This window comes from Zootoca vivipara, chromosome 10, assembly GCF_965207765.1.
Source record: "Zootoca vivipara chromosome 10, rZooViv2.hap1.1, whole genome shotgun sequence".
NCBI lineage: Eukaryota > Metazoa > Chordata > Lepidosauria > Squamata > Lacertidae > Zootoca > Zootoca vivipara.
In genome coordinates this window covers 3,624,291-3,646,255 of record NC_142593.1, presented here as the reverse complement: position 1 = coordinate 3,646,255, position 21,965 = coordinate 3,624,291, and the positions used below count along the sequence as shown (strand labels likewise).

General features: G+C 43.6%; 1 protein-coding gene across 3 annotated transcripts in view; it reads right to left on the bottom strand.

Moving 5' to 3' along the window:
• The window catches only part of PCSK5 (proprotein convertase subtilisin/kexin type 5), a 226,986-nt gene that overhangs the window by 15,759 nt on the left and 189,262 nt on the right, over window positions 1-21,965 (bottom strand). For 2 of the 3 annotated variants that reach the window (XM_060280059.2, XM_088652943.1), the window contains exons 25-29: window positions 20,449-20,491; window positions 19,115-19,257; window positions 13,973-14,173; window positions 12,548-12,781; window positions 5,663-5,746 (exon numbers count right to left, since the gene is read on the bottom strand). In XM_060280059.2, the coding sequence (XP_060136042.2) occupies window positions 5,663-5,746; window positions 12,548-12,781; window positions 13,973-14,173; window positions 19,115-19,257; window positions 20,449-20,491 (705 nt within the window). The remainder of the gene's footprint in view (window positions 1-5,662; window positions 5,747-12,547; window positions 12,782-13,972; window positions 14,174-19,114; window positions 19,258-20,448; window positions 20,492-21,965) is intronic. The other variant, XM_035099988.3, reaches the window with a different exon arrangement.

Genomic DNA, 21,965 nt, shown 5'->3' with positions numbered 1-21,965 from the left:
GAGGTAGAACTGATGAAACTACGAATTGAGATGGCCCGAATTGAAGCTGAGAGGGAAAAGATAGCAGCTGAAAGTGAGAGGGAAAAAGCCAGAATTGAAAGTGAGAGAGAAAAAGCCAGAATTGAAGCTGAGAGGGAAAAGATAGCAGCTGAAAGTGAGAGGGAAAAAGCCAGAATTGAAGCTGAGAGGGAAAAGATAGCATCTGAAAGTGAGAGGGAAAAAGCTAGAATTGAAGCTGAGGAGAGAATGCAGTCCGAGAGGTTAAGGGTTCAATTAGAACAGGACAGAATGAAGCTTGAAGAGATACGTTTGCGATCAGAATTAACTAGTAGCCCAGTTAACAATGATAGTATCGCAATTAATTTAAAAAGGTTCCCCAAATTTGGAAAAGACGATAATGTCGAATCGTTTCTATTTACCTTCGAACGCGTTTGTGTGGAATTTCAAATACCTGAGGAGAACTGGATGCTTTATTTAAGACCTCAAATTTGTGGGATACTAAGTGAAATTTATGCTGACCTGAGGGAAGAAGAGCTGTCAAGTTACCAAGTATTTAAGCAAAGGGTCAGGGTTCGATGTGGACTCACGGCTGAACAAAGCAGAAAGGCTTTTCGTGAGGCAAAAAAGGAACATAAAGAGACTTATGCCCAACTAGCTAGCCGCTTAGATAAATTACTTGACAGATGGATTCAAGGGAGTGGAGTGAAGGACTTTGATGAGTTAAAACAATTAATTTGTTTAGAACAATTTTTTAAGCAAATCCCTAGCAATTTACGTTGGTTCTTGAGGGATAAAAAACTGAAAACTGTGGCACAGGTTGCTGAGGTCTTAGACGAACTACAAGGAGATTTCAATGAAATAGCATTCCCAAAACACTCACAGAAGGGTAATCCATGGAGAAACAGAGAAAATAAAGACAGGCAAGAAAATTTTCCTGTCAGGGAATCAGTTTCTGACAAGACAGGGTCTAAGAAAATCACTTGTTTTTTCTGTAATCGTGAGGGCCATGTACGTGCCAGGTGCCCCCTGCTGGTTAAATCGCAAACTACACCTACTGCAGCTAAACAAGTAAAACTGGTAATGCAGTCACAGGAAAATAGCTCGCCTCTGACAGAAGGCTCAGAGAAATCAGACAGTCCAGCTGAGACTACTTCTAAGGTCTTACAGGTCTGGAGGGCTGAGCAGGAGTGCAACCAAGATTACATGGAGCCAATTGAATTAAATGGTCAGTCTTTTTTAGGTTTGAGGGACACAGGAGCAGAAGTCTCACTTGTCAAATCACAATTTGTTCCAAAGGAGCAGTACCTCAAGGGTCAGTCCTATAGTTTAAAAGGCATATGGGGCCCACATTTTGAAGTACCATTAGCTGAAGTTGATATTACCTACAAAGGATTTTGTGGCAAATGGAGAGTAGGAATCCTAAATGAATTGGAGGTACCCTTTTTAATAGGGAATGACCTAGCTAGTCAGAAGCACCGTATTCAAGTGATAACTAGGTCACAGTCTCAAGTCACTGAGAGTAATCCTCCTGCAGTTATAGAGTCACCCATAGATCCTAGTGAGGGTGAAGGGCTGATTAGCGTGCCAGTGGTCCAGGAGCACGGTGCCCAATTCTTGAGTGATCAAAAAGAGGATGAAACTATAAAAGAGCTGTGGGGTAAAGCACAAAGTCCTAATGCCGAAGTAACTGTGGAGAACCCCTGCTTATTTACCACCATTGAGGGAAGACTGTATAGAATTTCTAGGAGGAGGAAAACTGCTGCGGTTTGGGAAAGGAAGAAACAGTTAGTGTTGCCAAGAGCTTACCGGTTGCAAGTGCTACAAATGGCACACGACGCACCCTCAGCAGCGCATCTAGGCATTAGAAAGACTAGTGATAGAATCCAAGCAAGATTTTACTGGCCTGGGATGGGCAAAGACATCAAAGAGTATTGCAAGTCCTGTGTGATCTGCCAAAAAGCAGGCAAAAGAGCGGACAAAACGCGAGGCTTGTTACAGTCTATTCCCGTAATTACTGAGCCCTTTTCCAGAGTAGGAGTGGACATCCTCGGGCCTATCTCCAGAGTTACAAAAAGGGGGAATAAGTTTATTTTATGCCTAGTGGATTATGCTACGCGCTATCCAGAAGCAATACCTCTAAAGGACATTGATTCCAAGACTGTAGCAAAAGCCCTCATGTCGGTGTTCTTAAGGCTTGGATTCCCCAAAGAAATTATAACAGATTTAGGGACATCCTTCACGTCCAAGACCATGGAAGAGCTTTTAACTCTTTGTGGAATTAAGCATGTTAAAACTACGGCTTATCATCCACAGTCGAATGGCTTGACGGAGAAATTTAATTCGACCCTGAGCCGGATGCTAAAAACCTATTCCATCAATCATCCTAACGACTGGGATGAGAGGCTGCAACACTTCCTATTTGGTTATCGTGAAGTGCCGCAGGAGAGCACAGGGTTCAGTCCTTTTGAACTCCTATTTGGACGACAGCCACGAGGACCCCTAGACTTGATGAAAGCAGCGTGGTCAGGGGAGGAGCAGATCGACAGCCCTGATGTTGTGACGTATCTACAGGAGCTGCAGAGCGACCTTCAAGAGCTACGGGAGCAAGCTGCTCACAACTTGCAGCAGGCACAGCGTCGACAGAAGCAGTGGTATGATGCACACGCAAGAGACAGAACTTTCCAGCCTGGTGACAGTGTGCTCGTGTTAAGAACAAGACGTCGAAAGAAGTTGGAGATGTCGTGGGACGGTCCCTTCAAAGTGGTCGAGAGGATATCTGCGGTGAACTATTTGGTAGAGTTAGATGGGGAAGGGAACCGATGTAAAAACTTTCATGTAAATTTACTTAAGCCTTATTTTGACAGAAATAAGTTGGTGTTACAAGTAAAGGGGAAGGTGACCCAAGGGATTCATTTAACTGGGTGGGGAGAGCTAAGTAAGGGCACAACTCTAGCCGAGGTGTCATTCGACGAAGGTCTGACCCCAGAGCAAAAGGAGCAGTTAAAAATAGTCCTTGCTCAGTTTGCTCAGATCTTCTCAAACATCCCAGGGAGGACCAACCTAGCAACTCATAAAATAGATACGGGGGAAGCAAGACCCATAGCTACCCCTCCTTACAGAGTGACGGGGGAGCACGCCGACTTGGTCTCTTCAGAGATCAGGGAGATGCTTGCACTGGGATTGATTGAGCCCTCTTACAGCCCCTGGTCATCGCCCCTGCTCTTGGTCAGGAAGCCAGACAATACCTTTCGTCCCTGTGTAGACTTCAGAAAGTTGAACCAGGTGACCGTGCCGGACGTTTACCCCATGCCACGGGTGGACGACTTGGTTGAGACCATAGGAAAAGCGAATTATATATCTACACTTGACTTAACAAAAGGGTACTGGCAAGTGGAAATGGATCCCTTAGACAAGCCCAAAACCGCTTTCATCACTAGAGATGGGTTGTTTGAATTTAAAGTGTTGCCTTTTGGATTAAAGAACGCGGCAGCCACGTTCCAGCGACTCATCGATAGGATGCTAAGGGGTCTGAATACGTTCGCCCTTGCTTACATTGACGACATAGCGGTATTTAGCCCATCGTGGAGAGATCACTTACAACACCTAAGTGTGGTTTTCCAGAGGATAAAAGCGGCAGGCTTAACAGTAAAAGCGGCTAAGTGTCAGATGGGGAAAAGACAGGTTAAATACTTAGGCCATGTTCTCGGAGGGGGAGTGATCAGGCCAGATACTAACAAAGTGGAAGCCATCAGAGGCTGGCCGGCTCCCAAAACTAAGAAGCAGGTGCGTGCCTTTATAGGAGCTATAGGTTATTATAGGCGTTTTATCCCCCAGTTCAGCACTCACGCGGCTGTGTTGAGTGACTGTACGAAGAAAAGCCGCCCGGACAAGATTATCTGGACATCACAGTGTCAACAAGCTTTTGAACTTTTAAAGGCTGCTCTGATGACAGAGCCCATTTTAAAAGCACCTGATTTCTTTTGCCCTTTTAATTTAATGACGGACGCTTCAGGTGTTGGTTTAGGTGCAGTGCTGGCACAGGAGGGAGAAGGAGGGTTTTTACACCCAGTATTATATATCAGCCGGAAGCTATTGGAGAGGGAAAAGCACCTCTCCACCATAGAACTCGAATGCCTAGCGATTTTGTGGTCCGTAGGTAAACTGAAGCCTTACCTGTGGGGCCGAAAGTTTACCCTATATACCGATCACTCACCGCTGAAATGGCTAAACCAAATGAAGGGTAACAACAGTAAGTTAGTCAGGTGGAGCATGCAGTTACAGGATTACACTTTTGATGTCAAACACATAAGTGGGAAGGAAAACATCATAGCGGACGCCTTATCCAGGTATTTTTGAGAGGTATAGGATGGTGCAAATTATTATATGAAACGGTAATAACCCTAGCAGAACATTTGTGCTTAGGCATTATAGTCTGACACATGCCAAACATGGTTTATCTGTGTACAAGTTTATGAGATGTTAATTTAGTTGACTTTGTAATATGAATGTTATAGAATGCATTGAAGTATTTTTAACCCCAAGCCCATTGCTTTGGCATTGCTCTAGTTAGTTAAGAGCAAGCCGACGCAATGTCTTTGTGGTGGGGGAGATATGTGACAAATTGAAGCACTTTTAAAATGTTTATTTCTGCCCGGCTGGCAAAGAGTTAACCCACCTCCAGCCTGACTGGCATAGAACTCTGATGGGGGCGGGACTGTGCCCGGTTTGAAAGGAGGGAGGGTTGGTTTGGTCAGTTAGGAGGGAGAGGGAGGAAGGTGTGGTGTGATGTTATGTGGTGGCTTGTTAGAAGACAGTGAAGAGGCTAGGAAAACTTAAAGTTAAATGTTTGACTGAGTTTATTTTGTAAAACTGGAACAAAGCTAATTAATAAATGACACGTTAAAGAATCACTTATGTTTTTAACACAATAAAACTTCATCTCTGTTTTTGCCAACAAGAGGTCCGTCTGTATTTTTCCAGCGAGGTACCAGGACTCACAGCCGTGGTGACTCAAGAGAGAGCCAAACTCACCTCAGGCAGGGAGGTGGTGGTTTGTGTCCTGAAGTTACACGGAGGAGGCTTAGAAGGGTAACCTGAGGTGCCAAGAAGTTGCCAGAGTGCCTAGGGCAAACTTCTACAGTGGGGGAATCCAACTGAGGGAGACCCTTTACAGGAGGCTAGAGGTTATTCCTGGGGGACAGCCTAGAGTTTCTTAAGGTACCAGGCCACGTAGGCTGGAAGGCTCTCCTTACTTAGAAACCCATTAGGAAAAGGGGTTTATTTTTGAGGCGGCAGGAGAAGAGGGTGGGTGTTTTCCCCTCTGTATTCCTGTGTCGCAGTGATAGTAAGGTAGAGTGGGACCAGGGTCGTCACACATGTTTTGAAAGACATTTTGCATGACATTTTGCATTTGCATGACATTTTGGAAATTCCAACTAATTCAAGAATTAACGGAGAGTTAATTAGGGTGCTTTTTTGTATGCATGTATAAATAAATACTGTTATGTTTTAATGAATTCTTAACTGTATGTTCTCCACTCATGCATAAAACCTATCTTTAAACAATAACGTTTTTTTCTAGCATTAGCTGAAATCTATGAGAATATACCCAAACCTCTTGATAATGACAATGTGTAGCAACAAAGAAGATGAATGCTGTTACCTTGGGGACATGAAGTGCATGTGCTGGCAGTTTTCTCACAGGTTTGGCATGAAGGATCACATCGCTCAAACTGAGTAGTTGTTGCTGTATTAGGAGATAAGGAGGAAATGAGTTAATAATATCGCTTTATTTATTTGTGGGCATGCGTGCCCAGAATACATGGTTCCAGATATGATTATTTAGTATCATTTAGATAATAAAGGGAAATAAATTCAAATCTTGCTGAGATGATGAGACTTTCACCTTGACTGGAGATATTGCCCATAGTAACACAGAATATGAATGAAATAAGGGGTGGGAACAATGTCTACGAATCAGCAAGTAGCACCCATCTAGATTTCTGTTAATTACTTGATTCACTTTTTGCAACTGAAATTCTGATTTTAAAATGTGCAGAAATATACAAGCCACAGTGGCCTTCTACCGAATGCAATCCTATTAGAACAGCTTTCATGCCCTCCAACATTTCTCGGATGAAAATAGGGACTCTTCATGACCCCTATTCGACAACAACAATATTTATATATCACCCATTTGCCTGGGTTGCCCAGCCACTCTGGGCTCCTTCCAACATATAAAAAACACAATAAAACAGTTGCTGCCACTGTGGCAGCAGGGCCACGCAAATGCATTCCTTGGAGGCCGGATCTGCTGCCCATGGGGATCCTGCTGCCTGAGGCGGTCTCCTCACCTTGCCTCATGGGTGAGCCAGCCCTGCAAATCAGGTTCATTGCAGCTGATAATCGTCCTCACTTTGCTAAAGGGAATTGATAATCCACGTCTGCTCACAATGCCAGCGTGAGAACGTCAGAGAGTATCGGTGTACCCCCATGGTGTCTATTATACATGAAACATTGCCTTATGTGTCCCTACACAGGACTGGCCTGTGACCTTTTGTTACCTGAAGTGAAAGGCGATATGATACCTCCTTCCCATTCTACATGCAAAAACCAACTGGACTGGCAGCTTGGTCTTCTTTAAAACTCTGGCAGTACGATAACATTTTTCATTACACCTGAGGCAGTAAGCTGGTTAAAGGCTCAGGATAGGTCATGGGGTAACCAGAGCTCTTTTGTACAAACAGAGGTGAATGACTAGGGCAGTCAGAAGAGGAAGTAAAGAGGGAGAAGGGCCAGTGTTGCCCGCAGCACCCCTGACCATCATTCAAGGCACCCCAGGGTGCTACGGCACACTGGTTGAAAACCACTGAACTAGGGAGCTCAGGAGAAACAGAAGGAGTACTGCTGCTGACCGCAGTTGCCTCATTTTGTTCCTATGTCGATGATATCCTTATTTATCATTAGCTAGCACAGCTGATCTTACCCTCTGTTCTCAAACTAAAAATGGTAATATTCAAGGTTTGCATAATGCTTCTTCTGGCTGCAAGATCAGGAGTCAGCAAACTTTTTCAGCAGGGGGCTGGTCCACTGTCCCTCAGACCTTGTGGGGGGCTAGACTATATGGGGGGAATGAACAAATTCCTATGCCCCACAAATAACCCAGAGATGCATTTTAAAGAAAAGGACACATTCTACTCATGTAAAAACACGCTGATTCCTGGACTGTCAGCAGGCCAGATTTATAAGGTGATTGGGCCAGATCCAGCCCCCAGGCCTTAGTTTGCCTACCCATGTGCAAGATTATTAGTGCTGTAATATTTCTGAGTCTCCACCAGAGGGGACTATGTACTAGGCATTGTGGCCTTACAAAGTACATGAGACATGAAATGCGGACCAGTCAACAATTGTATCTTCCAGTCAGATGGAAATGCTTATAAATACTTACGTCCACAGCTGCTTTTGACATTACCCATCTCTTAAACCATAGCTGCCAAGTTTTCCCTTTTCTCGCGAGGAAGCCTATTCAGCATAAGGGGAAATCCCTTAAAAAAAGGGATAACTTGGCAGCTATGCTTAAACTACATTCAGATATAATTTAAAAGGGGCTGAAAATGCATCTCTGTCCCAGGGAAGATCTGAAAACTTCCAGGATTTTCCTGAATGTGCTTCTTCACAGGGATACAGTATCAGGTATGCTACTTAAAAAGCTGCACATGTTGATATGCAAAAGGTCACGAACTGTGATGTAACCAAATATCCTTTCACTTCATTTAGTCTAGTAATACAGCAATATCTTCTACTGTATCCACCTGGTCTCCCTGAATGCATTTTTTTCAGTAGTCAAAGTAACAAGTGGAAAAGCCAACAACATAATTACACCTCTAGGTCCATGGGGATTAGGAATTCTACAATTTGAAATCACTAGGGCAGGCACGTCCAACAGGTAGATCGTGATCTACCAGTAGATCACTGGACGCCTGTGGTAGATCAATGGCAGATCACTGGCTTCCCCCAAAGAAACTCAACAACTTTGGCTCCCCTAAAAAAAGCTCAATTTTTTTGCCCTGCACCCCCCCCCCCAAATGGCACATTCCTTCTCCCTAAAAAAGCTCAACAACAACTTTGATCTGAATGCCTTAAAAACGGGCCTTCCTCCTCCCCAAAAAAGCTCAACAACTTTGACTTGAACCCCAAAAAAGGGGGTAGATCACAGCAAGTTTTTAACTCTGTAAGTAGATCGCAGTCTCTTGGCAGTTGGCCACCCCTGCACTAGGGCATGTGATGAACAACTTGTGGGCAACTGGATGCATATTTGATTTCTTGTAGGTCAGTGAACTGCTGCTCAGGCATTAAGCCACAGATGTATACATGTCTCAGTATTATCTGGGCAAGAGTTCTTCTGATATTATGTCTATTCAAGGCAGCTAGATTGAGATTCCTATTAATGAACAACCACTTTTCCTGGGCAATTTATTGCCTTCAACTAACAATGAAATCCCAATCCTGTCTATTCAGAAACAAATCCTATTGCATTCAGTGGGGCTTACTTCCAGACAAGGGTTGCAGCGTAAAACAGTAACTTTAGATGAAGCAGAGCTCAACAGACCGAGAAACTGGGCAAGGTACTCTCAGTACAAAGTCCTTCATTCCACACCCGAGAAATTCCTGTGATTACTTGAACAGAGTAGATTGTTGTAATCTCTTCACTCAGTACATTTACTATTATTTCCAGTGCCTGGAAACATTTCCTTTTCTGCCTCATAGGCCATAAAAATGCATAATATCACAATGTATAATCTCCGTGGATTGCATGCAGCCCTTCTGCCTGCAAATGGGACCTTCCTTCTCTCTTCTCCCTGTGTGCCTCCAATGCTCACCATTCTCATCCGGAAGGCTGGGGGATCCCCCATAACAGATTTGGGGGTGGGGTGGAAAACTTGTGCAGGCAGAAGTCTTTGTGCCAGCAAGAAAAAAAAATCATTGGATACAATCCAATGTTCTAAAGTAACTTTTCATTCATACCAGATAGTGTGGTTCTCATGCTTTTAAACTGAAAATAAATGGAATGGTCTCAAAGAAATGTATTCTGCTCTGACTGTCTCTGAAAAATGTACGCTCAGTCAGAAGCAAATCTGTTGATCAGGTGAAGAATAGTAGAGAAAGTTTACCACCTTGCCTTTGCAAAATTGCAGCAATGCACACATGACTGAAAAAAGTAACCTATTGGGTTAGAATAGCAAGTAGCATGGACGCGATCGGAATGTGCTGCCTTTACAGCCAGAGGGGGAGCTGTTTATTTATTAGATCATATTCAGTTTATGGCTTTGCAAAAACTGATACAGATATGAATACAAATGCACAAAATAGGTAACATACTTCTAAGAGATAATTCTAATTATGGAATAAGGTGTAACAGAAACAATATATACATATAATAAAATCCTAGGACCTATCCAGTCTCTGAACAAAATACTGTAAGTATTTATAAATTTGAGGGTCCTATAGACCTGCTCAGAATGAAATAATAACCCCAATATACATTATTTCTCTATCTAGTTATCATACTGACAGCCACTGGACTACAACATTAATCTAACAAATTAATGTCTAAAATAAATGGATGAAACTCCAAGGGGTGGGGAGTATGTGTGAATATGTCGCTTTGTTGTTGTTTAGTTGTTTAGTCATGTCTGACTCTTCGTGACCCCATGGACCATAGCACGCCAGGCACTCCTGTCTTCCACTGCTTCCCACAGTTTGGTCAGACTCATGTTCGTATCTTTGAGAACACTGTCTAACCATCTCGTCCTCTGTCGTCCCCTTCTCCTTGTGCCCTCCATCTTTCCCAACATCAGGGTCTTTTCCAGGGAGTCTTCCCTTCTCATGAGGTGGCCAAAGTATTGGAGCCTCAGCTTCAGGATCTGTGCTTCACGATCTGTCCTTCCAGTAAGCACTCAGGGCTGATTTCCTTAGGAATGGATAGGTTTGATCTTCTTGCAGTCCATGGGACTCCCAAGAGTCTCCTCCGGCACCATAATTCAAAAGCATCAGTTCTTCGGCGATCAGCCTTCTTTATGGTCCAGCTCTCACTTCCATACATCACTACTGGGAAAACCATAGCTTTAACTATACGGACCTTTGTCGGAAAGGTGATACCTCTGCTTTTTAAGATCCTGTCTAGGTTTGTCATTGCTTTTCTCTCAAGAAGCAGGTGTCTTTTAATTTCGTGACTGCTGTCACCATCTGCAGTGATCATGGAACCCAAGAAAGTAAAATATCTCACTGCCTCCATTTCTTCCCCTTCTATTTGCCAGGAGGTGATGGGACCAGTGGCCATGATCTTGGTTTTTTTGATGTTGAGCTTCAGACCATATTTTGCGCTCTCCTCTTTCACCCTCATTAAAAGGTTCTTTAATTCCTCCGCACTTTCTGCCATCAAGGTTGTGTCATCAGCAGATCTGAGGTTGTTGATATTTCTTCCAGCAATCTTAATTCCAGCTTGGGATTCATATGTTGCTAGACTCCTACAATTCAACATTTTATAGGGATTTTATAAGGATTTTTTTTCAAAGATTTACCACCATTTTCTCTGGATGCCAAATCCTTTTTGACACAGTTTCCATTTTGTAAACAGATTACAAAATCAGTGGAAAGGGAGCCATGGTGATTTACACTAGTTTAAGATGATATGAGGGACCCAGGTGGCGCTGTGGGTTAAACCACTGAGCCTAGGCCTTGCTGATCAGAAGGTCGGCAGTTCAAATTCCCATGACGGTGTGAGCTCCCGTTGCTCGGTCCCAGCTCCTGCCAACCTAGCAGTTCGAAAGCATGTCAAAAATGCAAGTAGATAAAAAGGTAAACGGCGTTTCCATGTGCTGCTCTGGTTCGCCAGAAGTGGCTTTGTCATGCTGGCCACACAATCTGGAAGCTGTACGCTGGCTCCATCGGCCAGTAAAGCGAGATGACCGCGCAACCCCAGAGTCGGTCACAACTGGACCTAATGGTCAGGGGTCCCTTTACCTTTAAGATTATCTGGCTTCTAATACATTTGTGGCAAAAGTCAGGCTGGATGAAAACTCACATTTCCAGTCTAGGTTATTTTGGCAGAGCTCAAACCAAAATGCCTTGGTGGTCAGGTCCAGAATCCAGCATGCCCCATCTTGGAGTCAGAACAGCCCGAAGTTTGTTGTGCATTTCTAGAGCTACCCAGTGTGGTATCAGGTGAATGACAATCAGACCTCCACCACATTGAAGGCCTTCCCTAACATTCATAGGGCTGCCAGATGTCTGGGATTTCCCAGGATTTGTCCCTCAAAAAAGCCCAACAACTTTGCTAACAAATTTTATGTCTCAATTTTCACTTTTTGAAATAAGGCAACCCCACCTTTCAATGGCTACATTTGTTCCCTGGCACCTCAAGGTAGGACTGAGAAAAGACTCCGGTCCGCCGGTCTGCTGCGCAGCTGCGCGCGGCACGCCACCTGCCCACTGCGCTGGGAAACGGGGAGGGAGGGCGCCGGAGAGATCGCACTGTGCCTGCCCGCCTGCCCGCTGCGCAGCAGCGCCGTGCCCACCCGCCCACCGTGCTGGGAAACGGGGCGGAAGGGCGCAGGAGAGATCCGGCGCACCACGGCACCAGGGGCGCTTAATGACACTCATCCCCCAAAGGCCTCTTGTCCATGTCATTTAGGGCCACAATGTACATGCACATTGCTATGTTTCAGATATCAACTAAAACCATTTTTGTGAAGTGCAGGATTCAGCTGATAAGACCCTGTAGCAGAAGCCAGTGCAAAGGCTCTCACTAGCACAACAGAGATTTCTCCAGTCTCCTCCCTCTATGCTCCCCCAATGGGGTTGGGGGGCAGGAGAACCCTGAGAAGAGTGTGTGGTGGGAAGAGAGACAGTATTCAAATGATTTAAAAATTAATAAAAATAACATTTGCAGCAAGCAGTAGCGGCTCATGTGCTTTGGATATGCTTTAAATGTAACTTCTGTACACAGTATCACAAGCTGTTTCACTGTGTAGTGATTATATATGTCCTCCAGATATGTCATAAAGTAAGAATAACCATGCTCTGCGTATTAATTCCCCCCCTCCCCATCGCCTTTCTAGTGAGCACTCAAAGCTGGTATCCTGTTAAATGAGGAAGGAAGCACATGTGCAAAAGCTGTTTGGGCATGTGATTCCTGATTCAGACAAAAATACCTTTTAGCTGTATTAGGACAGGTACACTTGACACTTGCAAGTCCTAGAGAGATGCTGTCGATTCTTTTGCTGATCACTGCTACTCCAGACAGAATGGCAAAATTAACACAGGTGGCATATTCCACCTGTGCTTGTAGAGTCTTTTAGAGTCAATACTCCTCAGCTGGTTACATCTTCAGGTAGATAACTTTCCCCTTAAATTCCTGTTTATAGTATTGCAGTTTTAGAGAAAAGCAGCCCTTGGGAACCTTATTCAGTGAACTGTGCAGCCCCCCCTTTCCATTAAAGCCCAAGGAAGATAGTAATATTTTAAAAGAGATTTTTTAAAGTCTTACATCGTTTCCAGACAATTGGGTTTTGGCGAACCTCCAGGGGAAAGGACTTCCACAACTGTGGAGCAGCCACCGAGAACGCCTCTTTAAGTGCCCTTTCCGTCTGGATTTGGTGCACGGATGGTACCAACAAGAGATCGTTCTCGGCTGACCGTAAGGACCGTGAAGGGACATAAGGGAAGAGGTCTTTCAGGTCTGCAGAGCCCAAGCCATTTGAGGTAGGCAGTTTCAGTCTCTCTATCAGTAAAATAGGATTGATAATCATTATTCATATTTCTGAAACAGAATAAGAGCTGCAAGTAAGAGAAAAGTGCTATATGTCATGGTTTATTAATTATTATGTATTTAATTTTTAGGTACTAATCAATCATACAATAATATTAATGATTTATCATTTACTGATTCATGTAATGCTCTTGTTAAGATTTTTATTTTATTAAGATTACACTCTAAATTCAGTTGAATTCAATACTTTACTTGGATTTCTAAAACTATCATTATGCTCAAAACTGTGTTCATCTCAATGTGTACTGTATGTTTGTGGTGGTGAGGAGGGAATGTGGTTTTCATGTGCATGTGTTCTCATTTATTTTTCCTGGATAACTCCTGACCAGGTTATGATGTGATCAAAACGTTAAACTATCAAACAATCTTGACATACTGTTGATAGGGGAATGTAACTCACATCAGATGAGAGTCACTCCTGTGGTATAAAGCAGATGCAACAGCGCTGTGGTGAGTGAAGAGTTAATGATGATTGGAAGGGTCCTCTGTCTTCCAGAGGCAGTGCAGGAAGAAGCACTCTGTGACTGTTGCTGCTGTTAAGGGGGGCGGCGGTGGCAGTGACTTGTTAGAGGTTCTGGCCCTCCACTGCATTTTATACTAACATACAATGTTCACCTTCATTCACAAGAAACAATGGCTATTCTTTCTGTGATGCATATAAATATTCTATTTGCATTAGGTGTGGTGTTAGTCGTGGGCCCTGCTAGGATACTGGACTGCCAGAAGTTGCCAAGTGTTGATGTTGGGTCCTATGTAAATACAGTGGTACCTCTACAGTACTTACGAATTTAATGCGTTCCGAACGCACATTTGTAAGTAGAAAAAATTTGTAAGTCAAATCCCATAGGAATGCATTGGGAGAAAAAAAATCGTAAGTCGAAGCAACCCTATGTAAAAATTCGTAAGTCGGAAAAATCCTATCTAAACCGCATCCAAGATGGCGGACGGAGCTCCATTTGTAAGTAGAAAAATTCGTAAGTAGAGTTATTTGTAAGTAGAGGTACCACTGTACAGTCACTTACATTTCTATACATAAAATCTATTTGAGAGTTTGGAAAAGGATGAGGCTTTCCCCCCAGTGGTTGTGGGCAGAGAGAAATTGAGGGGGGGGGAGAGAGATTCAGAGGAAGCATGGCAACATACCGTTCCAGAATTTCCTATTTACTTGCTTTCTTTTGAGGTTCACACACTTTCCATGGAGTAACTGTAAAATTCCTTTGCAGCTGGTACAGTCGTTGGAGTCGAACCCTTTGCATGTTGCACAGGTCCGGTGGCAGGGCTCACATTCTTCTGTGACCTCATCGCTGTAGTAACCAGCTCCACAATCACTCACACATTTCCCATCTGGAGGAAAAATAAAAAAAAGCCTTTATGTCATAGCTGCCAAGTTTTCCCTTTTCTCACGAGGAAGCCTATTCAGCATAAGGGAAAATCCCTTAAAAAGGGGGATAACTTGGCAGCTATGTTTATGTCATAATGTGACTGATGCCAGCTAAGTCCTGTTATTTGGAGCATTGAAAGTAGAGAACAATGTGTGATTCTATTGCCACTAAGCACCCTAGGACAGTTGAGCTCTACTAGAGAATGCACGTGTACACAGCCAAAACGGGGTATGAGTGTATAGATCTGTAAAATCAATATATAAAGTGTATATATGATATGAATGAATGAAGTGTGTCAATGAAAATGCACAACTTTAATCTCTCCACAAATTTCAGATTTGCAAGATGTTTAAAATGTCTGAAGTATCACTGTTATTGAAGTACCAAAGTTAAAACATACCAATTTGCAATGATATTGAAATCTCTATAGCTGTAGATTTCTAATTGGGAAATATGGTAAAACCCAAATATAAATATATAAGGTTAAAACATGTTTAGCACATGATTATATTTGGATTTTGTCACATTTGCTGGTTATAACAGTGGAGATTTTGATATCATTGTGCTTTGGTATGTTTTAAATGCTGGCAGTTCAAATATTTTAAATATCTTTTTGATTTGTATTTTGTGGATGGATTAAAGTGGTATGTTTTTATTTCCACATTTGTTATAATTTACAATTATATACACTCTATACCACGGGTGTCAAACACAAGGCCCGGGGGCCAAATCCGGCCCTTCAGACCTCGTCATGTGGCCCGCCGAGTGCCCCAGCCAGCGCGACCCAGCAGCGGGACCTTGCTGCTGAAGCGCCGCGCTGACAAAGCGCCGACAAACAGCTGGGGCTGGGGGGTAGAAAGGCGGCCGGAGCAGCGCCGCACGGAGAGTCCCGAGCCTCTGCGACGCAGCAGTGCTCTGTAGCATTTTGAATCCTCTTCCTCCTGCCACGGCTCGGCGCCTGGAAACGGCTGCTGCTGCTGCTGAAGCACAGACAAAGCACCCAGCAGCGCCGCGTGGAGGAGGAGGAGGATTCAAAGTGCTACAGAGCACTGCTGCGTCCCAGAGTCTCGGGACTCTCCACACGGCGCTGCCAGGCACCGACCCAGCAAGCCGCCTCCTCCTCCTCCTCTTGCCTCACCTCCTCCTCCTCCTGCCGCGGCTCAGCCTCACAAACGTGCAACTCTGAGGCTTTACGCACTTCTCCTAAAACGGACACCCGCTGCCTCACGCTGCACGGGAAATGCTTTTTGTCCCTGGGTCCCTTCGCGCTCTTTTCTGGCGCTGAATCAAGGCGACGACCCCCCCTTCCCTTCCTTCCTTCCTCTCTCTCGTTCTTAATCTTTCTTTCCCTCTCCTTCCTTCCTTCTTTATCTCTGTCTTCTCTCCCTCTTTCTTTTTCTTTCCTTCTTTATTCCTTCCTTCCTACTCTTCTTTCTCTCACCTCTTTCCTTCCTCTCTCCCTCCTGCTCCCTCTTTTCTTCCTTCCTTCCTTCCTTCCTTCCTTCCTTCCTTCCTTCCTTCCTTCCTTCCTTCCTTCCTTCCTTCCTTCCTTCTGTCCTTCCCATCTTTCTTCCTCTCCCTCATTCTTAATTCTTTCTTTCCCTCTACTTCCTTCCTTCTTTCTCCCTTTCCGTCTTCTCTCCCTCTTTCATTTTCTTTCCTTCTTTAGTCCCTTCCTTATTTCCTACTCTTCTTTCTCTCCCCTCTTTCCTTCCTTCCTCTCTCTCTCCCTCCCACTCCCTCTTTCTTTCCTTCCTTCCTTCCTTCCTTCCTTCCTTCCTCCCTCCCTCCCTCCCTCCCTCCCTCCTCCCCTCCCCTCCCTCTCCCTCTCCTCAGAAACATAGGATGCTGCTTTATACTTCTGGCCCTTAAACCCTGGAACCAGGAGAGCAGCTCCAGTGAGTCAACCTCAGCCAGTCCCTTTGGTGAAGGGTGGTGGCTCACTGGCAGAACATCTGTCCTGCATGCAGAAGGACCCCAGCATCTCCAGGTACTAGTAGCTCTGCAAAGGTCCTGCATGAAACCCTAGTGAGCCTCCACCACCCAGTGCAGTTACCAAAAATCATTTTTCAATAAATTGTACAATAATTGTACATTTGAATATCTACTTGCCATTATTCTGACTAGGTTTCTGCTTTCAGAGCTAGTTATTACTTACATTATTACAAAAAACAGTAATAATTGAATGCAGTGACAATAATTTATGATAATAAAGAGTGGACACATAGTCCTACAGATACAACCGGCCCTTTGAGGGTGACCAAACTGCTGATGCGGCCCCCGATGAATTTGAGTTTGACACCCCTGCTCTATACACTCATACCCAGGTTTGTGTTTTGGCTCTGCTACACCGCCTTCAACACTAAGTCTAGAGAAGTAAGTACTCTGAGCATAATTTCTACCTTATTACTTACAACAGAACTGCTGGCCAGCTTTCAGGAGCACACTGGTTCACTGTTGCAGCTTGGAGTATATGAGAGTTGAAAAACTGTAAAGCAGAGCCACAACTCCACCTCCTCATAATACCCCCAAACCAGATTTTCTTAACCTCTGACCGCAGAGAATCCAGTTTGAATAAAATAACAAGGTCCAAATAACTTATGACAAGGGGACAAGGTATGTACACCTGGGCCTCATAAAAGTTTCAAAGTGCATTTCACAGGTCTATACAAGTCTTGACTTCTGGAGTGTGGGCTGCATCCTTGCCTGCCTGCAATTTCATAACCATACACCATAATAGGAGGCATGTGGATTACGCCACATGTTGACTGCAAAAAGTCACCTACAAAGAATGGAAGTGATGTGAAACCATTTTCAGGCTAAAGTTACTTTGTACCATTCATTTATCTCTTATATTGAACAAATGACGTTTGCATTAACATGCTTAAAATGAAAGGCTCATTGGAAGTTTCATTAATAAATATATATTCCCTCTTTACCCCCAAAGTAGGGGGTTGTCTCTGAATCTCATTGCTGACATTTAAAATCCAAAGCTGATTAAAGTTTAAATGTGCATATTTGAAGACCTATTTGTTTGATGTTCTTGAGCTTCTAGCGGCATTATTTCCTGAACCTTATTTTACAATCACTTAATTAAAATAAATGAAATTTTAACCTTGAATACTTTAGGCTTATTGAAGCAGATGCCTGGGTGTCATTCTTTTTAAAAGGTGGTTGGGAACCTACAGTCCCTTAGATTTAAGATTGTAGTCAGTCTCCCTTAGGGATAAAATGATCTGCCAATTTTAGTTGCCTCACTTTCTCATGTTTCTAATCTTCAATTCAGTTGTCTACATTTTTTAAGCCTCATGAAAATTCTTCAGGATCTTTAATGTACATTTCTCCTAGTAAATGTATTTTCATATGCAGTTTTGACTAATGTAAGGGAGACCGGGGCACGTTTTCCAACTTTTTATAATTTAATTTTTGGTATTTTTTTTATTCTTATCTATTTTGAGGTAAACAGGATAGCATTGTATTTCCTATACCTTTGTCTACAAACTAGCACAATTATTTTTCAAAAAAGTAAATATAGTTTTTGACAGCAAATGGTTAAGTCTGATCATGTCAAATTGGAAAATGTGCCCCGTATGCAGGGCAAGTTTTCCAGCCTGCTAAAAATGTGCAGGGGCAAATTTTCCAACTATACTTTAAATGGTAAAACACAGGTAATAAATCTTGCTTGTTACTTAATATGTATTTTTTATTGTAAACTAAAAAGGCATAATAATTGTAGGTAAGATAATAATAGACTAATAGAGAAAGTACAGTCGTACCTCGGTTTACGAACCGCTCGGGTTGCGAACAGTTTGGGTTACGAACTCCGCGAACCCGGAAGTGTTTTCGGCGCGCGCGCTTTGCACATGCGCAGAAGCGGCACTCGGTTTGCGACCTTTTCGGGTTACGAACTGCGACCCGGAACGGATTGCGTTCGTAACCCGAGGTACTACTGTAATAGAGAAAGGAATTGGATATAGGAAACAAATGCCATTTAATGATTTTACAAAAAATGTCACTTAACAATTTAACAAAGACCGATTTTTTTTAAAAAAAACCAAAAGTTGTCATTGTCTGAATCACAGTGAACACAAACAAAAAATGTAGCATCCCGTTTGGTGCAGTCTTCATGCACCCATTTTCCAATGAGACACGTGTTGGAATACGTGCCCCGTATGCTGTTGGAAAACCTGCCCCGTCACCATATTGGATCTTTGACACTCCCTCGACGAGTAGCGGTGTAAGTTATTTACAAAACAAACGCATAGTTACGTGAAGAAAGAAACCCCTTTTTAGTACATGCAATGTCAAAACAGTAAGTTTAATACTAGTACGTTTATTTTAAGTTTCAATAAAGACCTGAAAGTTTACTGAAAGTTGAAAAAATGAAGAAAACAGCTCTTCCGACGATGAGACAGCAGCTACTAAACTAAAACTTCCGTAGATGATGTGTGCTGTGATGCTACTTCAGCCAGTTCGCCCCTTGGCGTCATCTAGCGGCTCATTTCAAAACTAAAGTGAGTTGGAAAACGTGCCCCTATGGAAAATGTGCCCTGGTCTCCCCTACACATTTTACAAGCAATTTCTCTTAATGCAGTGCATTATTTAATGCTTTTTTCACATATAGAGTCATTCTAATGCATACCTTCTCCTAATACATACATTTTTGCAAACATTGGTTGGAGAACTGCATTGTATAATTTGGGTAAGTGTGAATTTTGAAGGATGGCTATGTTTTGGTTCTCATGCTGTTTCAGAAAGAACAATTTTGACAGATTTGGCTTGAAATGGGAACTGAATGGAATTTCTGCCCCTTCCCAGTCTCGCTCAACTGAATGCACATTTTGCCTTCTTGGGCAAGGTATGAAATCATTTCCCCATGTAAAATACTTGTCACCTTTCTTACCTAGAAGGAAAAACCCTTCTTTACACCAGTAACACTCATATTTGTCGCAGCTTCTGCAATTTGGTTGACACTCTATGCAAAGGAGAGACTTTTCATCATTGTACGTATTCTGAGGACAAGTTCTATAGCATTGCTGCTTGTACCTGTGGGAGGGAAGCATTTTTGATCACCATAATTTTCATTATGGAGGGATAATGGTGCATCAAACAATTGTAATGAACAAACATAATCTTATAAATGTACTCATGTGTGGCAAGCATCTCCTCTAAAATGAGGGGTGATAATAGGAATGTTTTTAAATACAGTAGCTTAATGGTTAAAGGAGCCTTTTTCAGACTCTGTCCCATGCTACCCCCCCCCCTCGGGGTTCTGTGAAGCAGTACAAGCAGGTCTGTGAAGAAAACAGTTGTAATGGCAGATGATGTGTCATTTCCATTGAGCTGCAGTCATGGGGATTAAATTACTCAAGCAATTGTCCTGGAAATCCCTCCCTGTTTTCATTTCCTCATTGAGGTTTCCAAGAGTTAAAATCTGCAGCAGTGCAGGCAGGATGAAGTTGCTTCTGCCCTCCATAGCTGCCAAGTCTCCCGTATTCCCCAGGAAACCCCCGTTTTTCCAGCTGTTCCCAGCCGAAAAAACTGATTTTTTTTTGTTTCCCCCCGGTTTATTCTGGCGCAACGGCCATTTTGGAACTGGGCGGAGCATGCTCAGAAGCGACTTTTGATGCTGCTTTGCCCAGTTCGAAAATGGCTGCAGCGCGACTTCTGGTGCGGCGGCCATTTTGGAACAGGACAGAGCAGCATCAAAAGTAGCTTCTGAGCATGCTCCGCCCAGTTCCAAAATGGCGGCAGCGCTACTTCCGGTCCACTCCCTTATTTCTCAGGCCGGAACTTGGCAGCTATGCTGCCGTCACAATGCTACACATCACTGCCAGTTACCAAGAGGGGGAGGGGGAGGCAGCAGAGAGCTCAGGATGGTGCAGCAACAGAACCTGTCCATCACACCCACTGTTTTCCCCTTTCCCCCTTGAGGACCACTGGGTTATGTTATGCTAACCTTTGGCTCTCCAGGGGTTGCTGAACTACAGTTCCCATCAGCCTGAGCCAGCGTTTCCAATGGTCACTGATGGTGGGAGCTGTAATTCAGGGACATCTGAAGGGCTATAGATTAACTATCACTGTGGTATACCTTACCCCCCCCCTTCAAACAGCGTATTCCACCCTGCTTAGCTCTGAAATATCTAAGGCCGCTCTATGGCCTTCCAATGAAAGCACTGTTGTGTTTCAGAAAAGAGAGAAAGAGAGGGAAAGTGGGGAAGAGAATAATAAACTTACATGTAATAATTATGAATGCATGATGTGCAGGCTCTTGGGTCATCTGGAATTAAAAGCAAACAACACATTGGAAACAAAATACTGTGCCAGTTTCTCATGTATCCAAATCTCATTTGGCTAAATGAACAGTGGGAAATTAAGAAATGCTTAAATAAATAGGGAATGCTACCAACATTGTTGTTCTAGATGATGACCATTCCAATTTAAATCCCTTTGGTGAAAAATTTATCCTTTGATAAATTGCAGTTTCTTCTTTTATAGCAAGTTTTTATTGCATGGCTTAAATTTGCTCTCACTAGAATTCTGGATACATAAAGACTTCATAAGGACTGTATAACAGGCATCCCCAAACTTCGGCCCTCCAGATGTTTTGGACTACAATTCCCATCTTCCCCGACCACTGGTCCTGTTAGCTAGGGATCATGGGAGTTGTAGGCCAAAACATCTGGAGGGCCACAGTTTGGGGGTGCCTGCTGTATAACTTTCCTTCTTTATTCATTACATTTATATCTTGTCTTCCTTTTGAGGAACTTAAGGTGGCATACAAGGGACCCTCAATTCCATTTTATCCTCACAGTAAACCTGTGAAGTAAGTTAGGCTTCAAGATAGCGAGTTTCATGATCATGTTCACCCTGTGAGTTTCATAAGCAAGTGGGGATTTTAACCTAAGTCTCTCCAGCCTTTGTTCAACACTCCAGTCACTACACCACACTAGTATAAACTCAGGCCTATTTTTTAAAGAAGACTCTGGTTCCAAAAGACATATGGGAACATTGAACAGAACAGTGCTAAAGAAGGCAATCCCTAGTTATTTTCATGCATCTAATAGATACCTATTTCCACTCCCCCCAAAAAAACAGTGCCTGCCACTTGCACACTGGTGGCAGATAGGAAGGCCCTCTGCTTTTTGAAGCAGCTCCCACTGGAAGTATAATTGCTTGCACGGAGTGATCTTCACATAATGAGATTGCTTGTATAGTTGACGTTTCTTGACAGTTGGTTTCAGGCTGCAATCCTATAACACATACTGACCTACAAGGTAGTGACCCTCTAAGTCAGAGATGTCATTGGGTCCTCCAGATGTTGCTGGAATACAACTCACAGCAAACCACACCACTAGCCACAGTAGCAGACAGAGGGCCAGCACAAACACCTTAGAAGTCAATGGGGAGCTCAACAGGTGTGGCGCCCAATTGACACTCCTGTTGCCATGCCCACACCAGCTGAGCTCCCACTGCCTTGCCCCTCCCCCTCTTCCTCCCAGGAAGCGTAAGCAGTGCTCAGGAGTCAGGAGAACAGCACAACTTCGTCTGCCCCACCAGACGCTTCTGATTGACCATGCTGGTTGGGACTGATGGGAGATGGAGACCAAAAGCACCTGGAAGGTCACATCCAATGGTATTTTTCTGGCGGTACTCAACAATACACATTACCAACACTCCCCCCCCCCACAATCTTACAATAAGTAAATGGAGGGTTGGGAGAGCGAGCAGGCAACTGCAGCGAAAAGGGGGAT